This window comes from Cotesia typhae, unplaced genomic scaffold (assembly GCF_013202065.1).
Source record: "Cotesia typhae breed Kobodo isofemale line unplaced genomic scaffold, CoteBio_Ctyphae contig_205, whole genome shotgun sequence".
In the NCBI taxonomy this organism is placed as follows: Eukaryota; Metazoa; Arthropoda; class Insecta; order Hymenoptera; family Braconidae; genus Cotesia; species Cotesia typhae.
The window spans coordinates 1-20,963 of NW_027423726.1; the positions used below are offsets into that span (position 1 = coordinate 1).

Sequence of the window (20,963 nt, forward strand, 5' to 3'; positions counted from 1 at the left end):
ATATGAGCTATTATGGGAATTGGAAGGTTGGAAGCCAGTGTAGATCGCTTGAAATGACCTGCTAAATGACATTATGATATTTAATTGGTGTAATTCGAAAGTTAAATATTTGAACGTTTCCGCGCAGGACATAGTCGATTACATAACTTTGTTTCTATGCGTCTGGAGGCGTAGAAATAGCCGTGATCGCTTGAAATGACTGCTAATCACGATTGTGATAATAAATTCGAGAAATTCGAGAGTTAATTATTGAACGTTTCCATGCTGGAAAGCATCGATTACATAGCTTTATCAAAATGGCTTGAAATATGGCCCAGATGAGGCAAATATATAGCACATATATGGTTAAAATATGGCCGAAATATGGCAGAAATACTGGCTAATCGTATCTGTGGCTCAAATGCATCACAAATGTATTGAAGTATGAACGTTTTCAGCGTAGGAAACAGTCAATGATTACATAACATATTGAAGTTATGGGATTTGGAAGGTTGGAAATAGTGTAGATCAGCCTTGGAAATGACCTGCATAAAACGATTGCGAGATCTTTAATTGCGTAATTCGAAAGTTAAATATTTGAACGTTTCCAAGCAGGGACATAGTCGATTACATAACATTGCTATTATGAGAATTGGAAGGTTGGAAATAGTGTGATGATCGCTTGGGAAATGACCGGCTACTCACGATTGTGATAATAAATTCGAGAAATTCGAAAGTTAAATTTTTGAACGTTTCCATGCTGGAAAACGTCGATTACATAGCACAAAAATGGCGAAATATGGCCCAGATGAGGCAAAAATATAGCACATATAGGGTTAAAATATGGCCGAAATATGGCACAAATATGGCCCGTATCATCTTGGCTCCAAATGCAACACAAATATGGCTGATGTATGAACGTTTCAGCGTAGGTAACAGTCGATTACATAACATATGCTGGCTATTATGGGATTTGGAAGGTTGGAAATAATGTAGATCGCTTGGAAATGATCCTCGCTAAACACGATTATGATATTTTAATTGGTGTATGATTCGAAAGTTAAATTTTTGAACGTTTCAACAGCGTAGGAAACAGCCGATTACATAACTTTGTTTCTATGGGCGTTGTAGGCGTGGAAATAGACGTGATCGCTTGGAAATGACCTGCTAAACACGATTATGATATTTAATTTGTGTAATTCGAAAGTAAAATTTTTGATCATTTCCGTGCTGGAATCAGTCGATTACATAACATTGCTATTAGTATGAATTGGAAGGTTGGAAATAGTGTAGATCGCTTGAAATGACCGGCTAATCACGATTGTGATAATAATTTCGAAAACTTCGAAAGTTACATTTTTGAACGTTTCAGCGTAGGAAACAGTCGATTACATGACATAGCTATTATGGGAATTGGAAGCTTGGAAATAGTGTAGATCGCTTGAAATGACCTGGTAAACACGATTATGATATTTACCTGATAGCCACTTTACCAGAAATTTAACGGCAACACGCTGACAATTTTTCCGAAATCTACTGCCGGTATTCAACAACAATTTGTCCTCAAAAGTTGCGGAAAGTAAAGTTTACGGTATATTATCGGTCAAATTTAAAATAATTTTGTTACTGCAAAAAAGATGGCGTTTATGCATTTTTATCATAAAAAGATAAGTTAGCGACAGTTTCAACAGTTAAAGTAACACTCTTGATTATAGATGCATGAAAGTAAACATTAATTCAACCAGATGGCATTATTTGTTCAAAAAAATCAATCATTCTATATATACGCATATACATACACACACACATATGTATATTAGGTGGGTCAAAAAAATCGAATAATTTATTTTTGACTTTATACTCTGAAAAATAGGTTCGTAGACACCTAAAAAAGAATTCTCTCCAAGTATAAGCTCTTAATTATAACGGGAAGGTCCTCCGCTTTGCGGGTTTCTATTTTTTTCGAATAATCAGATAAAAAATTTATATCTCGCTCCAACTGCTTGGAAAAATATTCCGTGGCATAGATTTTGTGAGAAATTGAATGCTTTACAAAAAGGTCTCTTATGACTTTTTCAAAAACTCAACCGATTAAAAGATATTCATAGTTGAAGTTTGGCTATTTTAAGGAAAATATTCGTTTTTATTATGAATTTTATAAGTCGATGAAAAAAAAATTATTTCGATTGCGGAACTCATGATTTTGTAGGAAATTCACTGCTCTACAAAAATGGTCTTTATGATTTTTTGATTAAGTGAAGCTGTTACGAGATATTCATCGTCAAACATTAACGAATATCAATATTTCCAGTTTTTGATCAATAATTCGATAAATTTTAATTTAAACTATGAGTTTCAGGAAAATTTACATAAATTTGAGTTTCGATCGATAAAGAAATGTTATAAACAATTTTTTTAATATTGTTTTCAGTCTTCTAGATTCTAAAGCTAAAAGATTTGTAATTGCTAAAAAAGATTTGAATTCATTGGCGCAGAGAACTCTGAGTGACTTTGTGTCTAAAAAGTCATTAAATCTTTTCAAAATCTTCAATCTACCGTATGACTTTCTTGATGTCGATGTTGAATTATGGCCTACTAATGAGAGTTATCTCGAAAATAAAGAATACTTTCAACAACTAAAAGTTGTCAATGATTCAGCAGAGCGAGCTGTTGCATTAGTCAGTGAATATAATCAATGCTTGACAAAAATGAAGAACAATTCCAGTACTTATTGAAAGTTGTCAAAGAACATCAAAAACATTCCCAAATTGTAATAAAAGAAATTATTTATAGTAATAGCGTACTGTTATGTTAAAATATAGACAATTATATTGCAATTGATAATTCAATAAAAATTTATCTATAAAAAAAGTTAAATACTGGTTGTTTCTCACTTGATTCAATACTTTTCATATTAAATTTGACAAAGAAATATGTCATTCACTTCAAATTAAACTAATCATTGGCTATATGTCGAAAAAAATGCTCTAATTTCTTGTTTTAATGCAATCAAACAAGCTCAAGACTGAAAACAATATTAAAAAAATTGTTTATAACATTTCTTTATCGATCGAAACTCAAATTTATGTAAATTTTCCTGAAACTCATAGTTTAAATTAAAATTTATCGAATTATTGATCAAAAACTGGAAATATTGATATTCGTTAATGTTTGACGATGAATATCTCGTAACGGATTCACTTAATCAAAAATCATAAGAGACCATTTTTGTAGAGCAGTAAATTTCTACAAAATCATGAGTTCCGCAATCCGATATAAGTTTTTTTCATCGACTTATAAAATTCATAATAAAAACGAATATTTTCCTTAAAATAGCCAAACTTCAACTATGAATATCTTTTAATCGGTTGAGTTTTTGAAAAAGTCATAAGAGACCTTTTTTTGTAAAGCATTCAATTTCTCACAAAATCTATGCCACGGAATATTTTTCCAAGCAGTTGGAAGCGAGATATAAATTTTTTTATCTGATTATTCGAAAAAATAGAAACCCGTAAAGCGGAGGACCTTCCCGTTATAATTAAGAGCTTATACTTGGAGAGAATTCTTTTTAGGTGTCTACGAACCTATTTTTTTCAGAGTATAAAATCAAAAATAAATTATTCGATTTTTTTGACCCACCCTAATGTATATACACATATATATACATACATACATAATTCTATAAATGTGACTAAATTATTACAATTAATGATTAAATTAAAAAAAAAAAGTAATTATTACAAACATATTTATTTTTGAATTTCTTGGTTTTACATCATGACATAACATACAATAAAATAAACATAAAATAATTTATAATATTTTAAATTATCTAAAACATTAAACTAGGAATATTTTTTAATATCTATATTAATCTTCAGTTATATTCATTTCACCATCATATGGTCCATCGTAAAATTCTTGTTGAATACCACTTTTTTACTTTTCCAGAATTTTTATTTTTTTCTCGCGACATCTCGCGAGCTTTAACTCTTGCAGAAGCGGCTTTGAGAACTTGCTGAATAGCTTTTTGGTATAAAAAAATGGTGAGACTAGGATACATTAATTTTAACGAGTCTGAAAAAAATACAGTATATAAAATATTAGAAATTGCAAAACTTTATTTTAATATAAGCTGTGATATTAAAAACAAATCTGATCTAAATACTCACTATAAAGTGCGTGATCTACCCGAGTTTGCCCAATAACAAATTTGCCTTCTCTTGGCTGGATATACACAAGTTTGGCAATGAAATCTTCAGTAAATAATCGATCTTTACTTAAAATAAATCGAAGACTAGCACTTAGCGACTCTCCTCCACGATAATTATTTAAATAGTCAATCTGCAATAAATTAACTTAAATTAATTTTCAATTCTTATCTAATTTTCTAAAATTACTTCTATTATATTAATTTTCTTACCAATTGCTGATGAGCGTTCTCATCCATGTCTTTTAAATTTTCAACTTCCTTCATATTTTAAAGGGGAATAAAATTGGGTCTAAGCCCCATAAATCTAGGTATTGGCGGATTGGCAGCTAACTGTATACCTACGTCAAGTTGGCTGTAATTGTGAAGAAAATACTGTTTAGTAATCGATAAATATTTGTCTCGTAATTCAAAAAGATTACAAATATTGCGCTAAAGTTTACACTCTCATTTAAAATTAAAAATAAAAAAATATTCGGACCAGACAATAAAATATGTAAATAGTATAAAACTGATTTTTTCGATAACGTAGAACGTTATCGATGTTTCCTCAAGCGGTTTAAGCTAAAAATTAAATTAATAAGTAACGAAATACAGATACTTACTTAACTTTATCCTTCAATAATTCTCCATTATTCTCGATTTTGCTAAAACAGAAAAAAAATCCAAATAACGTTTGAAATACATCCACATTATTTATGTTTTAATTTTATTGATTACCAAAATATGTAACACTTACTTCAATCTAGCATTCTGCTGTTCTATTCGATCATCTATTGTACTTAACATACGAATAATTTCATTACCCTCTACAGTCTTAACTGTTAGTATCTTTGTATTATTTATTACGGGTTTTTTTGGCTGAGGGGGATGTAAGGGGGACAAATTACTTTTTGTTAAGCAGCTTAAGTGACGACGTTGGTGTGGATGGTCTATTAATACAAGAGCTTGCAGCAGCACTAATATTCACAGTTCGAGAGCTTGTTGACTGCTGTGAATCGTTGTCTTCAGAATCACTCAATTGCTGTAAGAATTTTTTTCTTCATTAATTTAAGTTCAATATTGCACTTCATTAATATAACAAACAAGTCCCAATATAACTTTTAGATTATTCTTTATGGGACATTCTTAAAGAGTTAATAATTTAAAAATATATTTATAATTATAAACATTCTTACTATAATAATATAGAGTTAAATGTTTAAAAGCAGACATTTGTAAGTTTCATACCCTTTACATTTTTCAGTTTACAATACAACAAAATTCATAAAGTGTAATTATTGGATTTAAATTGTTAACTTAAATCCTCTTTCTCCATTGATTTTAGGGATAAAGAAGTGGAGAATCCCATCATTCTGCGAATATAAAAATCACTTTAAATTTTAGATTTTGTGTCTCTCTGAAATTAATATTGTGAAAAACACAGTCAAATAGTACATTTTCACTATTGACTGAATTTCTTACTATTTTACATTAACAAAGTTCATTATATTTAAAAGCACAATTAAATACAGAAGTAAAATATGTTAGCATGCAACACTTAAAATAGCAAAATAATTTAATTAAAACTAATGTAATCGTACGTACACCACTATTGCGAAACAAAACAAGTAAGAAAACAGTCATGAAAAAAATTTAATCGCCATTTCCTAACCCTATAAAAATCACTTCAATCTTATTAGCATTCCAAAACAATTCAATACTTATACATTACCTTAATTACAGTTTTATTGCAGCGATAGTTACAAAATCAAATATTTATTAATAAGCATTGATTATTATAAGAACCTTGATTGAAAAAAAAAAAAAAAAGTATTGAATCCCAGTAAACTGTTTATATACATAGAATATAGATATACAATTTGCCGGTGTTCAATGCTTTTTAGTATTTAGTTGTTCACAAAGTAATATAATTCAATAACATTGAATATCATTTGTTGGGACAAAATTTAAACACATTTAGCTATTAAAATAATTATGTGAAAAATACTTACCAACTTAGAATTCATCGCGAATAATAAAATTAAAATAATAAAATAATAACTGAAGATTCAGCGAATGATGTCGAATATTTTTGCTTGCAAATTAACGTCTTGAACTGGCCTGAAGTTGTGACAAGTGACAATAGTGCGTATAATACTCTGAGCATGCGCGGATAATTATACCCCACAACGCTCTACCCATAGTCCACACAACGATACGCTACCATGTCGGTGAGCGAGCAGCGCCGATACCGCTCGGAAAGAGGTATAGGAGTTGTCGAGAAGCGCAGCCCCTCATGCGCCGATATTCCCCCACCAAACGCTAGGCATCTGTTGGAATCCAACACAAAAAAAAAAACATGCCAGCACCTGGAAATCCACGTGCTACATAAGTACAAAATTTTTATGACTCTAGGTTTTTTCTTATTATAAGCAAGTTCTCGTAAACTAATAATAAAAATAATTATTATTACAATTAACGGTTACTTACATGTTAAAGTTCTCAAATGCAACTTTTATGAAACCTAATACCTCTTGCTAATAAACTGATGTAATAGGCGAACGGTTAAATTTTTGTCTCAACCGCTATAAGTTTCGTGTTCGATTCTGCTGAAAAAAACTTTTTTTTTTTTTTTTTTTTTTTACATAGGCTTCATTTCTTAATTTACGATTTTTTATTATTTAATAATTTTTATTATAATTATTGTAACAGGTAATGGTTAAGTAGAGGTTGAAGGTTGAAGTTCTCAAACACAACTTATTTTATATAATCTAGTACCCTACGCTGACAAATTGATACAATTATCTTAATCATTACCCTTACTTAATCATTAACTGTTACAATAATTATAATAAAAATTATTAAATAATAAAAATCGTAAATTAAAAATAAAGCCTATTTAAAAAAAAATTTTTTTCTCAGTAGAATCGAACACGAGACTTATAGCGATCGAGACAAAATTTAACCGTTCGTCTATTTTATCAATTTTTTAGCAAGAGGTATTAGGTTTTATAAAAGTTGCATTTGAGAACTTTAACATGTAAGTAACCGTTAATTGTAATAATAATTTTTTTATTATTAGTTTACGAGAACTTGCTTATAATAAGAAAAACCTAGAGTCATAAAAATTTTATACTTATGTAGCACGTGGATTTCAGGTGCTGGCATTTTTTTTGTGTTGGATTAAAAAAATTATATTTGAGTGCCCAGAGAGTTAAATTAAATTTTAAATAATAATATAAGTAAATAAGCCAAAATAATAATTTTTTTTCTTTTCATTCCTATTGTTTTATGTAATTTTAATTTAGTAATTAAATAAAAATTATTAATTAGAACAACCTCCCACTATTAGTTAGTCATAAATTAAGTTATTAATTATTATGACTATTAACGGTTACTGATAACAGTTGCTAAGAATGGTTACTGGGAATCCGGTTATTATCCTCAAGCACAGTTTTTATATGAGTTCTCACTAACGATTCATAAGTGTCCGAATAGAGCCGAGCGCTCCTCTTTTGCTTCGTACGTGCAAAGGCGCAAGTTCAAACCCGCTACCAAGATGCCATATCAAAGCTAATTTTTTTTTTTTTTTTTTTCATTTAAAAGAAAACAGCTTTCCATATCACCCTGGAGGTACTGTGCCATGGAATACGTCCCCGTTATTTAACGTGACGGGATCCCCAATAGGCCTTCACCACGAACTTTGAATCTCAAATGAATCTTACTATATTTAAATAATTAAAAATTTATTACTAATTAATGATTTCTGTAACAAAATGAGTTGATTGGTAATTTGAGATTCATAGTTATAAATTATTCTAGTTGATAAAATTCTATCTAGTACTGTAACCAAATTAAACAATGTAAAACATTACGAAGAGAAGCTTTGAGCTCGAACTTCCTAATTAACTCGAACAAATAAATGAAATAATTTAACGAATAAATTTCTAACTAAACGAATGAATAAATTTACGTTTATAATGAATAAAGATCTCAATGACTAGAAATAAAAATAAAGCTAACTTGACTAGCAATAAATTAAACTCTAGGACGACTCTACGACGATTTTTTAATTTCCCTCCATAACCCAGTCATCACTACTATCATACCGATTTACGCGCAAACTCTTAAGCTCAGGGTTCTTTCTTATCGCATACAGATTGCACGAGGTCATCATCTCGACATAGTCTTTATCAATGAATACAAAAAAAAAAAAATTAACATAGTCGCGGGTTTGAACTTGCGCCTTTGCACGTACGAAACAAAAGCGGAGCATCCGGTTCTATTCGAACACTTATGAAGCATTAGTGAGAACTCATATAAAAACTGTGCTTGAGGATAACCGGATTCCCAGTAACCATTCTTAGTAACTGTTCTCAGTAACCGTTAATAGTAATAATAATTAATAACAAAATTTATGACTAACTGTTCTAATTAATAATTTTTATTTATTTACTAAAATAAAATTACATAAAACAATGGGAAAAAAAAAGAAAAGAAAATTATTATTTTGGTTTATCTGCTTATTTTATTATTTAAAAGTTAATTTAACTCTCTGCGCAATCAAACATAATTTTTTTAATTAATTACAAATTTTATTATCGCATAATTTCTTTGGTGTATGCATTTTAAACTTCGGCTATGCTCAGATTCTCACGGACACGACTTGTCGTTGTGTGTGTTGGCTCTCTGTATCACCCGGTAGGGGAATAATTTCTCCTCGATGTGACGTCACGCTCGGTTTCGTTCGGCATGATTCGGGAATCCGACTCACGGACAGGCGTCGGTCACATGTATGTGACGAGCGCGCGGTGCTAGAGAAGGGGTAAGTTTTACCCACGATCTAACTGCACTTTTTATTTATTATTCTCAAATCGATATCCCAGTTGTAGATTTTACTCATACACATTTGCATACATTAAATACATTTATAATATATTATAGACGTAAACTGCTCACCAGATAGAGAGATTTTAGATTTAATTACCTTCATTACAAGTTATAAATAAAACTAATGATATACCGCTTTTTTACTTATTTCTCGTATGTTAAAGTAATTTTTTCGATAAATAAATAAATAGTTCCTGCGAATAACCTATAAAGTTACAACCATTGGCGGTAGTTCAGCTAGTGTTATTGAAAATTTAAAATATAAATGAAAGTGTAAATAGCGATTACACCAGTGAAAAATTTTATATGTATTCATAATTCGTGACTATTATGTCATATATTTGAGAGATATTCATGAATGTTTTCAATGTCCAGTGATACATTTCAATTTTATATCTGCCAATGACTAAAGTTTGATTCCAGTTTCATAATTTATCAGGATTATTTGCAATATTAATAATAATAATATTTGAAAGTTAAGGTTCGTATTACTATTAATACAATAATTAATAAGTAATCTATATTGTCTGAGACTATTTCTCTTTTTTTTTTATTTCATAGGAATATGAGGTTATGTCATTATATGTACTCAGATGTATTTACGATGGGATAACCATTCATTTAATCGTAAAAATTGTTACATTTTTTTATATAATTTTTTCAAACATTATGCAGAAATGATTATATTTAAATCAAGTTTATTTATATATCAGTATAATAACTCTTACAAGTTGAACTTTAATTTGCTTATGTGTTATATAAATAAAATAATCCTACGTATTCATATATTCTTAAAAATGATCATTTTAAACATGAAGACTAACTTATTGTATTAATATTACATGATTATTTGTTGTTATGATTGCAGATACTTTATATAAAAAAATTTATAAGAAAGGAACATGAATTTTCAAATAAATCAGTTTTTGGAACGACCAGATGATCGAAAACCTTGGAATGAATTGTCAGCTGATCAGAGGAGAAAGATACGGAAATACAATGCTGATAGTATTTTGCATAATAGTAATATAAGACATGTTCAAATTACAACAGCAGCTGATTCTCAAATAAATACCAGCAGCATTGAAAATCAAGCAATCGCAACTTCAGTGCACGTTGAAACTCAACAAAATCAACAGATTATTGCCGATAATTCAAGTTCGCTTTATAATATTGAGCATCACTACAAAATCTCTCCTCATGAAATCACAACGACAATTACCACAGAAAATTCTTCTACTACCATTACTGGTAAAGATGAAAAAAAAAATTACTTACTGACAATACCAACAATGTGAATAATTTTTTCATTCAGGGATTAATGACACAATTAAATTCAGGGATTCATGAACAAGAACAGCAGGAAAGTTTTTCGGATTTGGACCAACGTTTTTTTACAAAGTCTTGGAAAGTGTTTCGTTGATAACAATATTAACCAATCTCAAGGCAAAGCATTGCTAAATGTATTACGAAGTTATCCACAGTTACAATTTGTTCCGAAAGACTCTCGATCTTTATTACAGACTCCACGAGATAGAATTGACGTAGAAGACATGCCTCCCGGACAATATCTTCATATAGGCATTCAGTCAACCATTTTCTCAATATTATCCGGTAAATTATTGCACCCAGTTCCGGAAGAGTTACTAGTCGACTTTAGTACAGATGGAGCTGAACTAAACAAGAATACACAAATGTGGCCTCTTCAAATTCGTTTGGTTAATTTTGTATATAACAAACCTGAGCTTGTTGGTATTTATGTCGGAGAAAAAAAACCAGCAAGCTTTAAACATTTCTTTGCGAACTTCGTTAAAGAAGCACAACAAATTATTAAAGATGGTGGTATAATGTACCGCAACACTCGAATATTGATCAAATTTCGATGCTTCATTGCCGATGCTCCGGCCCGATCATATGTTCTCAATCATATTTCTCACATAGGAATGAAACCATGTTCAAAATGTGAAGTTCAAGGCGAAAGATTTCAACATTCAACTCGATACAAAGGAATAAATCATAAAGTAAGAACCAATAAAGATTATCGAGATCTTGTTGATACAGAGCATCATACGGAACTTTCAGCTATAGATGGTCTTCCAATGGATCTTGTGAAACAAGTACCTTTTGATTACATGCATCTTCTGTGCCTTGGTGTTATGAAGAAATTGATTGAGGCGATATGTTTCGGAAAATGTATGGCACGAAAATTACCAACGTATAGCATTGAATTTTTATCACAGCGTTTAATTATATTACACAGCTTTTGTCCACGTGAGTTTGCACGAATACCTCGAGAGTTAGATAAATACACAAAATATAAAGCCACTGAATTCCGTCAGTTATTATTATATACATTTATCGTTGTAAGTAAAGGAATTATTTCTGATGACCATTACAATCACTTTTTATACATTCATACTGCTATGCGTGTATTACTAAATGATGCATCCTCACCAGAAAATATTGAATTTGCAGATAATGCTATAAAAAGATTTATTTTGGAAGGTCCAAAAATACACGGATTAAAATTTATGACTTATAATACTCATGGTACTTTGCATCTTGTGTCAGATTATAAAATGTACGGCTCTTTAGATTCCATCTCAGCTTTTACATATGAAAACAGTATGCCAGTATATCGTTCATTTGTTAGAAAACATCATCAACCGCTTCAACAAATATCTAAAAGAACATGGGAACGATTACATTTTTCAGAAGGTCTTGACAGCAAAGAAGATGAAATATTTAAAGGCTGTAATACTCATGATCAAGGCCCAATAATGGATATTATGAAAGATAATTCAAACCAATATGAAAATTTAAAATCGCCAAGTTTTTTTTATTCCATTCATAGTAATGATAATACAGTATTAATTGGAGATTCTCAAATTGGCATAATAAAGAATATTATCTATTATGAAAACCATTATTACTTTGTAATTAATCTTTTTGAACAGATACGTCCATTCTATAATCTATATATATAAAAGAGGATGTTTGTATATATGTCATCGATAAACTCAGAAACTATTTGACCGATCATTATCAAAATTGGCATGCTTATGTATTTTATCACGGAGAAGGTTTATATGCTATGCCCATTGATGAACTCGCCACCAGGCGGCGCTGTCAAGTATCGACTTCCGCCCCGTTCAACCGATTGTCATAAAAATTGGCATGACCATGTATTTTTCCATGAAGAAAACGAACATGCTATGTCCATCGATGTAACTCCCCACCAGGCGGCGCTGTCAAGTATCGACTTCCGCCCCGTTCAACCGATTGTCATAAAAATTGGCATGACCATGTATTTTTCCATGAAGAAAACGAACATGCTATGTCCATTGATGTAACTCCCCACCAGGCGGCGCTGTCAAGTATCGACTTCCGCCCCGTTCAACCGATTGTCATAAAAATTGGCATGACCATGTATTTTTCCATGAAGAAAACGAACATGCTATGTCCATTGATGTAACTCCCCACCAGGCGGCGCTGTCAAGTATCTACTTCCGCCCCGTTCAACCGATTGTCATAAAAATTGGCATGACCATGTATTTTACCGCAGAGAAAGTAAATATGATGTCCATGTTATTAAATATCACCATCATATAACGCTTCAATGCATTAAGTTCTATAGCGATCAACTGATTTAAAATTTTATATGCGGCAATGAATGCAATAAAATGTTTTCTCATTAAATTCAATGAGTTATTTTACAACTTATATTAAATAAGAAAATAAAAGAAATTACTAACCTTCATTTGTAAATAAAAAAATATAATTTATTTAAAAAGCAAATCAGCTAACTTCAAATATATCATTTGTTATTGAAAATAAAAATAAAGCAATAAAATAAAAAATAACTTATAATTACAATTTAAATTATAATTATAATTTAAAATAATACTTATGTATTATTTTAAAATAACATGATCATGTACTAAAATAATTGATTTGTAATTTTAATTGTAAGTGTAATTTAATGAAATTCAATAATACTCTTCATTAGTAAGTATACTCAAGACTTTAATAATAATAAATAGTTAATTTAAATTGTAAATAGAAAAGAATTAACTAATTAATTATTTATGTAAATAGATAAAACAGGTGCTTCACAAATAATATTATTTACAATGCCACGGAAAAAATCAAATATCGGAAGATCAACGAGAAATACGAAGCAACAGGCAACCAAAAGAACTACAGAAACACCGCAACAACAAACAACACGATTAGAATCAAACAGACTTCGAGCTTCGTCTTTGAGAGCTAATGAAACAGATAGTGAACGTGTTGTTCGAGTTACAGAACCTACGATCAAGAGCGTCTTCATCAAGAGCTGCCGAAAAACCTGACGAACGAGCTCAACGTTTGGATGATCAAAGATTAAGACAAAATCAGTTAAGAACTAAAACCGATCTTAATAAAGCAGCTTTTAATTACGATAAGAAATATGATTACAAGATCCATCCCGATGTGGTCATTGGTTCAATGAATGTAGTATGCCCGCATTGTCGCGCTAAGAAGTTTCAAAAGAAACTGCCGGTTTGTGTTGCTCCAACGGCAAAGTTCATTTACCAACACTGGTTGAACCACCAGAACCTCTTCTTACCTACGTATCTGGAACTACTAAGGAGTCTAAACATTTTCTTCAGCATATTAGAAAATACAACTCCTGTTTTCAAATGACATCGTTTGGAGCAACAAATATTGTAAAATATAATCATTTTATGCCCACATTTAAAGTGCAAGGACAAGTATACCATCAAATTGGTTCACTTCTCCCAGTACCTGAAGAAAATCCCCAATTTTTGCAAATTTATTTCATGGATAACGTAGAAAAAGAGATTGACCGACGATGCATGTTCAGTACGACAACTAACCGGGAAATTATTACTAAATTACGGATTATGCTTCATGAAAATAATTGTTTGATTAGAGATTTTAAATCTGCATTAGAAGGTGCGACAACAGATGATTTCAGGGTCATTATCAGAGCAGATAAAAACCTTCGAATGAGCATGAAAGACGCTTTAATGCACCCATGGCTTCTGAAGTCGCAGCTGTAATTGTTGGTACAGAAATTACTAAAAAGAGATATTGTTATCACTAAGCGAGATCAAACCAAGCAACGTGTTGCTGAAACACACCGATCGTATGACGCCCTTCAATATCCAATTCTGTTTCCGCGAGCAGAAGATGGATATCATCTCGAACTATATCAAACTAATCCCACGACAAGCGCTGTGACATTGAAGAGAGTTAGTTGTATGGATTTTTATGCGTATCGTATCATGATAAGAGATAATCAATCTAACCATATTCTTAAGTGTCGTCAACTGTTTCAACAATTTATTGTTGACATGTACGCTAAGGTTGAAAGCGAACGACTAAACTTTATTCGATACAATCAATCGAAACTTCAGAGCCGAAGAATATACTCATTTGCGAGATACAATATCGAATGATAAAGAAGCTGCAAATATTGGACAAAGAGTAATACTTCCATCTACGTATACTGGAAGTCCAAGACATATGCAGGAATATGCTCAGGATGCTTTGACGTATGTTCGAAAATATGGACGTCCAGATCTTTTCATTACCTTCACATGTAATCCAGCTTGGGAAGAAATTAAAGATTTACTTCTGCCTGGGCAGCAATCATCGGATCGACATGACCTTATAGCAAGAGTTTTAAACAAAATTGATAAGTTTAATAAGCCTCATCACCAAGAAGCATATATACGGAGAAACTCGCTGTTGGATGTATTCCATTGAATGGCAAAAGAGAGGTTTACCGCATGCTCATATCTTAATTTGGTTGGTTGAAAAAATTGTTCCTTCTCAAATTGACAATATTATTAGTGCTGAGCTACCCGACCAAAAAGAAGATCCAGAATTGTTTGAAATTATAAAAAAATATGATTCATGGACCATGTGGATCATATAATCCAGACTCACCCTGTATGAAAGATGGAAAATGCACCAAAGGTTACCCCCGTCAGTTCTTGAAAGAAACACAAACTGGAGGTGATGGTTATCCGCTGTATAGACGACGAATGCCAGTTGATGGAGGACACACAACAACTATCAATGTTAAAAATGTACCTGTCAAAATTGATAACAAATGGATTGTGCCTTATACTCCAATACTTTCGAAATCATTCAATGCGCATATCAATGTAGAGGTCTGTAATTCCGTAAAATCTATCAAATATATATGTAAATATGTAAATAAAAGCAGCGATATGGCAGTTTTCGGACTCGAGAATTCAAGCGTGCCTATTAATGAAGTCGATCAGTTTCAAATGGGACGTTATATAAGCAGTAACGAAGCTGTATGGCGAATTTTAGGTTTTGATATTCATGAAAGATTTCCTACTGTTACTCATCTTAGTGTCCATTTAGAGTCAACGGTCAACGGTCAACGAATTTATTTCACGGAAGAAAATGCTTTTCAGAAAGCTATGGATCCACCAAATACAACATTAACAGCTTTTTTCCAGTTATGTACAACAGATGAGTTCGTAAAAACATTATTATATAATGAAGTTCCACAATATTATACTTGGAATCAATCTAAAAAACAATTTTGCAGAAGAAAACGAGGTACAAAACATCCTTCGGTAGCTGGCATATTTTCTACTGGTGCTCTGGGAAGAGTATACACTGTGCATCCTAATAATAGTGAATGCTATTATTTACGAATGCTGCTTCACGTGATTAAAGGTCCAACATCATTTAAAGCAATCAAAACCATCGATGGCCAAGAGTGTCAAACTTATAGAGAAGCGTGCTTTAAACTTGGTATGCTCGAGCATGATGAACATTGGAACAACACATTGACCGAAGCATCTGAAACACGTCATCCTCACCAAATCAGAGCTCTATTTGCTATAATTTTAACAACCTGTGTACCTTCTGATCCAAAATATTTATGGGAAAAACATAAAGAGAGTATGAGCGAAGACATATTGCTGCGAGAACGTCAAGACAATCCTAACCTGGATGTACAGTACTCAGAAAACATTTTTAATAAATCATTAATATTGCTTGAAGATATATGTATATTAATTAATAATAAAAATCTTAATCAACTGGGCCTATTCTCACCGGAACGTAATAGAACTGATGTTGTTGATAGAGATGTATTAAGAGAAAAGCAATATGACCTCGAAGTTTTGCAAAACTATGTTGAAACTCACAAAAAACTCTTAACAAATGATCAAAGACTAGCGTTTAACTTGGTTATGGAGTATATACAGAAAGGAAATGGTGGACTTCTTTTTCTTGATGCACCAGGAGGTACCGGAAAACATTTCTGCTTAATTTGATACTAGCAGAAGTTCGAAGAAAACATGAAATTGCTGTGGGTGTAGCATCATCGGGGATCGCAGCTACATTACTCGATGGAGGACGCACGGCACATTCAGCTTTTAAGTTACCACTGAATTTAAATGTAGCTGAAAGCCCTGTTTGTAACATTGGAAAATCATCTGGAATGGCAACTGTATTAAAGAAATGTCAACTCATTATTTGGGATGAATGCACTATGTCTCTAAAAAGGGGCTCAAAGCACTTGATCGGACTCTACGAGATTTCCGAAACGATCAACGAATAATGGGTGGAGCTGTGATACTACTTGCTGGTGATTTCCGTCAAACTTTACCGGTGATTCAGCGATCAACACCAGCAGATGGGCTGAATGCATGCCTTAAGTATTCGTATCTTTGGAAATACGTCAAAAAAATTACACTATCGACTAATATGCGTGTGCATTTACTTAAAGATGATTCTGCAAAAACATTTGCTCAGCAACTTTTAGATATGGGCGATGGTAAAATTCCAGTTGATCCTTCAACACAGGAAATATCATTCCCACAGAATTTCTGTCAACTTCAGTCATCAATAGAAGATCTTGACAATAAAGTTTTTCCTAACATCGCCAGCAACTTTAAGAATCATGATTGGCTTTGTGAGCGTGCTATCCTAGCTCCTAAGAATGATGATGTAAATAAAATAAATGATAGGATACAATTAAAGATTCCTGGAACTTTTACGGAATATAAATCTATTGACACAGTTACAGAAGAAAATGATGCTATAAACTATCCAGTCGAATTTCTTAACTCTTTAGAGCCACCTGAAATGCCTTCACACAAATTGACGTTGAAAATTGGATCTCCAATACTACTTCTTAGAAATTTAAATACGCCAAAATTATGTAACGGAACTAGACTTTCCATTAAAAAACTTATGCCTAATGTGATTGAAGCTACAATAATAGTCGGAAAATATAAAGGAGAAGATGTTCTGATTCCACGTATTCCTATTATTCCTAGCGATTTACCATTCACATTTAAACGATTACAGTTTCCGATTCGCCTTGCTTTTGCGATGACGATTAACAAAGCTCAAGGTCAGTCGCTACAAGTTACGGGATTAAATTTATCAAGTGCATGTTTTTCACATGGCCAGCTTTATGTTGCTTGCTCAAGATTAGGAAATCCAAAATTTTTGTACATTTATACGCCAAATAAGAAAACAAAAAATATTGTCTATCCGCTGGCCTTGAGATGAATTGTTAATTATGAATAATAAATAAATAATCTATATATATATATATATATATATATATATATATATATATATATATATACATTTAAATAATTAATTGAATAAAATTTAATTAATAGTTATTCGTAAGTAATAATTTCGATAAACAATACAAATTTACGTAAGATTACTTATAAGTTACAGTGCAAATAGTTTTATAAAGTAATAATGACATAATAGGTTTTGAGTAAACAACTTCACACTTCTATTAAATATAGAGTATGAGACTGAAATAGATTTTTTTTTATCAATATAACCTGTTTTTGTCTTTATTATTTATAAATAAACATAACATAAATTAAGCTGTCATTTCAAGCTAAGAAATTATTTTAATCGATTTTTAATTAAATATAGCTACAATTTTAATCTACATTTAATCATTTATTATTCACATTTCTTATTTACAATTATCGTTTTATTTTAATTCATTTTTTTTTAAATATAAATTTAATTTTATCTTATATTTTTAGAAAGAAGTTTATTTTATGAAAAATCCCTAATTTTTTTTTTTTTTTTTAATTAAATTTTATCATTTAAAACATTAATTACATCTAAACGCGAGTGATAATATCATTAATAATTACCATGTCCAAGCTATTAAATCTGGAAAATTTGTGCAGTTATGCTGACAATGCGTTTGGTGAAAATAATTGGTCATATACAATTACCAATCAAGTAATCGGTGAGTACTAAAGCAAAAATGATAACGTTTGGTTTTTTAATCAATGAAGTGCGTTTGAAATAAAAAAAATTATTTTCTAAGATTACGTTGACGAAACAGAGACTACTATTGCAATATCCTGTACAACCAGTACAAAATTTTATGTTACTAATAACTTATGTCGAGAGTCAATCGGAACGTCGACTATAGTTTCAGATGACAAATTAAATGCATTTCGACAAGTGAGGCAGGTAAAAAATTTCCAATTTATTAATTCTAGAAAATTTATAAGTTTTCTGTTTATAAAACTTTGTTCATTTTTCTAGACATCATTTCGTGAATCGCTTCAAAATACATTGATGTTTTTAAAAAAATTAGATCTGAAATAGAAAAAGAGAGCAGAGATTACAAAAGCAAAAAGAGATGCAGGAACTTTGGAGAGCGAAAAGTATATTTTTAAAATTAATATACCGTCATAAATATGGAATTAATTAACATCGATTTGATATTGATTATTAAAAATAATTAATAGTTAATCTGTTATTTTTAATTTTAACAAATAATTCAATAATAAAAATAGTTGAAATGATTGAAATAAACTCCATATTTATAACTCCTATATATATATATATATGTATGTCTAATGGGGCATTCGCCGACCAAATTTTTAAGGGTGTAAAATGTGGTATATATAGCAATTTCATACCCTAATAAGCCTATCTATGCATTCATTTTTCGAATGTATAGTTATTTAATTAATTTTTTTTAAATTTGTCGCGTGGGGTATATATTGCCCATACATGTCGCGTGGGGTTTAAGTTTGATTTTTAAAGCTATGAATTTATGAATGAAATTTATGGACTCTTGAACTTCCAATTGTGCTTGAGTTTCAACTAAATAAGTTATAAATTGCGGGAAATTGTCTTTTCTATAAAATTTTTTTTCTTCTTCGCGCTAAATTATTTTTTCATCCTAATACCGATAGTTTTTATTCTATTGAAGACAGAAAAAATCTGGAAAACGGTTGACCTAAAGGCCATCCTGCACCTTCCCGCTAATTTCTAACACCAAGCGTTAATATATGACGCTTTTGAGCTACAAATCGAGCTCAAAAATATATTGTTTCTGCTGTTTTTGAGCTCTTCGAGCTAAAAACAATCAGTTTTCCAATAGATTAAGCTCACCGACCTCATAGAAATAGCTGTTCAATGCTTTTGAACTCTTCAAGCTCAGAAATTTGATGGAAATTTAATAACACACAATTTTTAATTTTCATACTGTCATAACTTTTGAATGAGTCAACCGATTTTCACGCGGTTGGCAGAAATCACTGTATTTTTCATTTTTTGAGTTCTATAAACATTTTGTAAACACAAATTAATCGGATATGAAATTTTGGATTTTTTTCTTCAAAAATCAATTTTTTCAAATTTTTTCGTCAACGATATCTCATGAACGAATCAACTGATTTTGATGCCGTTTGCGGCGATAGACGCGGTATTTCAAGATTAACAAAATAATTCATTACACAAAAATTGATCTGACATGAATTTTACGAGTTATTTGAAAAAATACACTTTTTGCCGTTTTTTTATTTTTTCGTCAACGACATCTTACGAACGAATCAACCGATTTTAACTGGCCCGACGGCAATCGACGTGATTTTTTGATGTTAAGAGCTAATAAGTTTTTGAAATTAATTGATAAAGCCGTTTAAAGTTATTCCAAAAAAACCACTTTTAGAAAAAATTTTTTCTTAGTTTTATTGAGATTTCTCGGAATCTACCGGTCCGAATCGGTTCTACTCTACAGGAAATCGAAGTTTAGTGAAGCTCTTCCGAATGCCACCAGTTTTGATGAAATCGGTTAAGCCAATCAAAAGTTATTAGAGGTTTACATACATCCACACACGCACACACGCACACAAACACACACATACATACATACATACAGACATACAGACACCATCGCGCAAGGGTCAGGGAAGATTTCAAAGTCCTTAAAACGTCGAGATCTGTTGAAAACTCGATTTTTGCAAAACGGGGTAGAAACAATAACTTCCCGATTTTTCGAAAATCTTCGATTTTCTTAGCGGGAAGTTAAAAATGTAAGAAAAAAATTGCGTAAAATTTACTTTTCTACAAAGTCTATTTCTAGCAATTTTCCTGTATTCTAATTGTTTAGTAGAAAAGTTCGAAATTAGTATGAAATAAATTGAAGAGGAAAAAAATTATTTCCTAATACGAACTACTGTAGTTTGCATTGTATAGGAGAAAGAGGAAAATATCCTGATTGAAAGTTGTAAGAAATTTACTCAGCACGAAAAAATGATTCTTACAGTTTTCCGATAACTCCAACTGTATCATAAAAAAATCGTCAATTTAGTTTAAAGTTAATTAATCCACAAATTCACTGTTTTTTTCTTCTTCACGTAACGGTATTGTTTATCCTAGTACCGATACAAGAAAGTTTTCAGACAAAAATTCTTGGAAATTTTCTATTCTACAAAAGACATCTTATACAAGATTATTATATAGTCAACAGTTCATATAGAAAACCCAAAATAAGATAAGTATACACTCGTATCCTACGCGACAAATTTTTTTTTATAAACGGCTGTAGTTT

The 20,963-nt window shown here is 31.0% G+C and overlaps 4 protein-coding genes across 4 annotated transcripts; 3 read left to right on the forward strand and 1 right to left on the reverse strand.

Annotated features, from left to right (window-relative positions):
• Positions 1 to 3,922: 3,922 nt before the first annotated feature.
• Positions 3,923 to 5,426, reverse strand: LOC141538434 (uncharacterized; the record flags this gene model as incomplete). Its single annotated transcript, XM_074259869.1, has 5 exons — positions 4,929 to 5,426; positions 4,795 to 4,836; positions 4,403 to 4,544; positions 4,152 to 4,323; positions 3,923 to 4,056 (listed from the first exon to the last, which is right to left on the reverse strand). Coding segments are annotated over exons 3-5 (360 nt in total), but the record flags the coding sequence as incomplete, so codon positions are not given.
• A 4,981-nt stretch (positions 5,427 to 10,407) lies between these two features.
• Positions 10,408 to 12,896, forward strand: LOC141538430 (uncharacterized). The gene is made up of 2 exons (XM_074259866.1): positions 10,408 to 11,424; positions 11,537 to 12,896. The coding sequence occupies exons 1-2, from the start codon at positions 10,408 to 10,410 to the stop codon at positions 11,546 to 11,548; spliced, it is 1,029 nt and encodes a 342-aa protein (XP_074115967.1). The 3' UTR covers positions 11,549 to 12,896.
• A 2,086-nt stretch (positions 12,897 to 14,982) lies between these two features.
• LOC141538431 (uncharacterized) lies at positions 14,983 to 16,682 on the forward strand. The gene is made up of 2 exons (XM_074259867.1): positions 14,983 to 16,076; positions 16,364 to 16,682. The coding sequence occupies exons 1-2, from the start codon at positions 14,983 to 14,985 to the stop codon at positions 16,680 to 16,682; spliced, it is 1,413 nt and encodes a 470-aa protein (XP_074115968.1).
• Positions 16,682 to 17,641, forward strand: LOC141538432 (ATP-dependent DNA helicase pif1-like). The gene has a single exon (XM_074259868.1). It carries the CDS (start codon positions 16,682 to 16,684, stop codon positions 17,639 to 17,641), a length of 960 nt encoding a protein of 319 aa, XP_074115969.1.
• Positions 17,642 to 20,963: the final 3,322 nt, after the last annotated feature.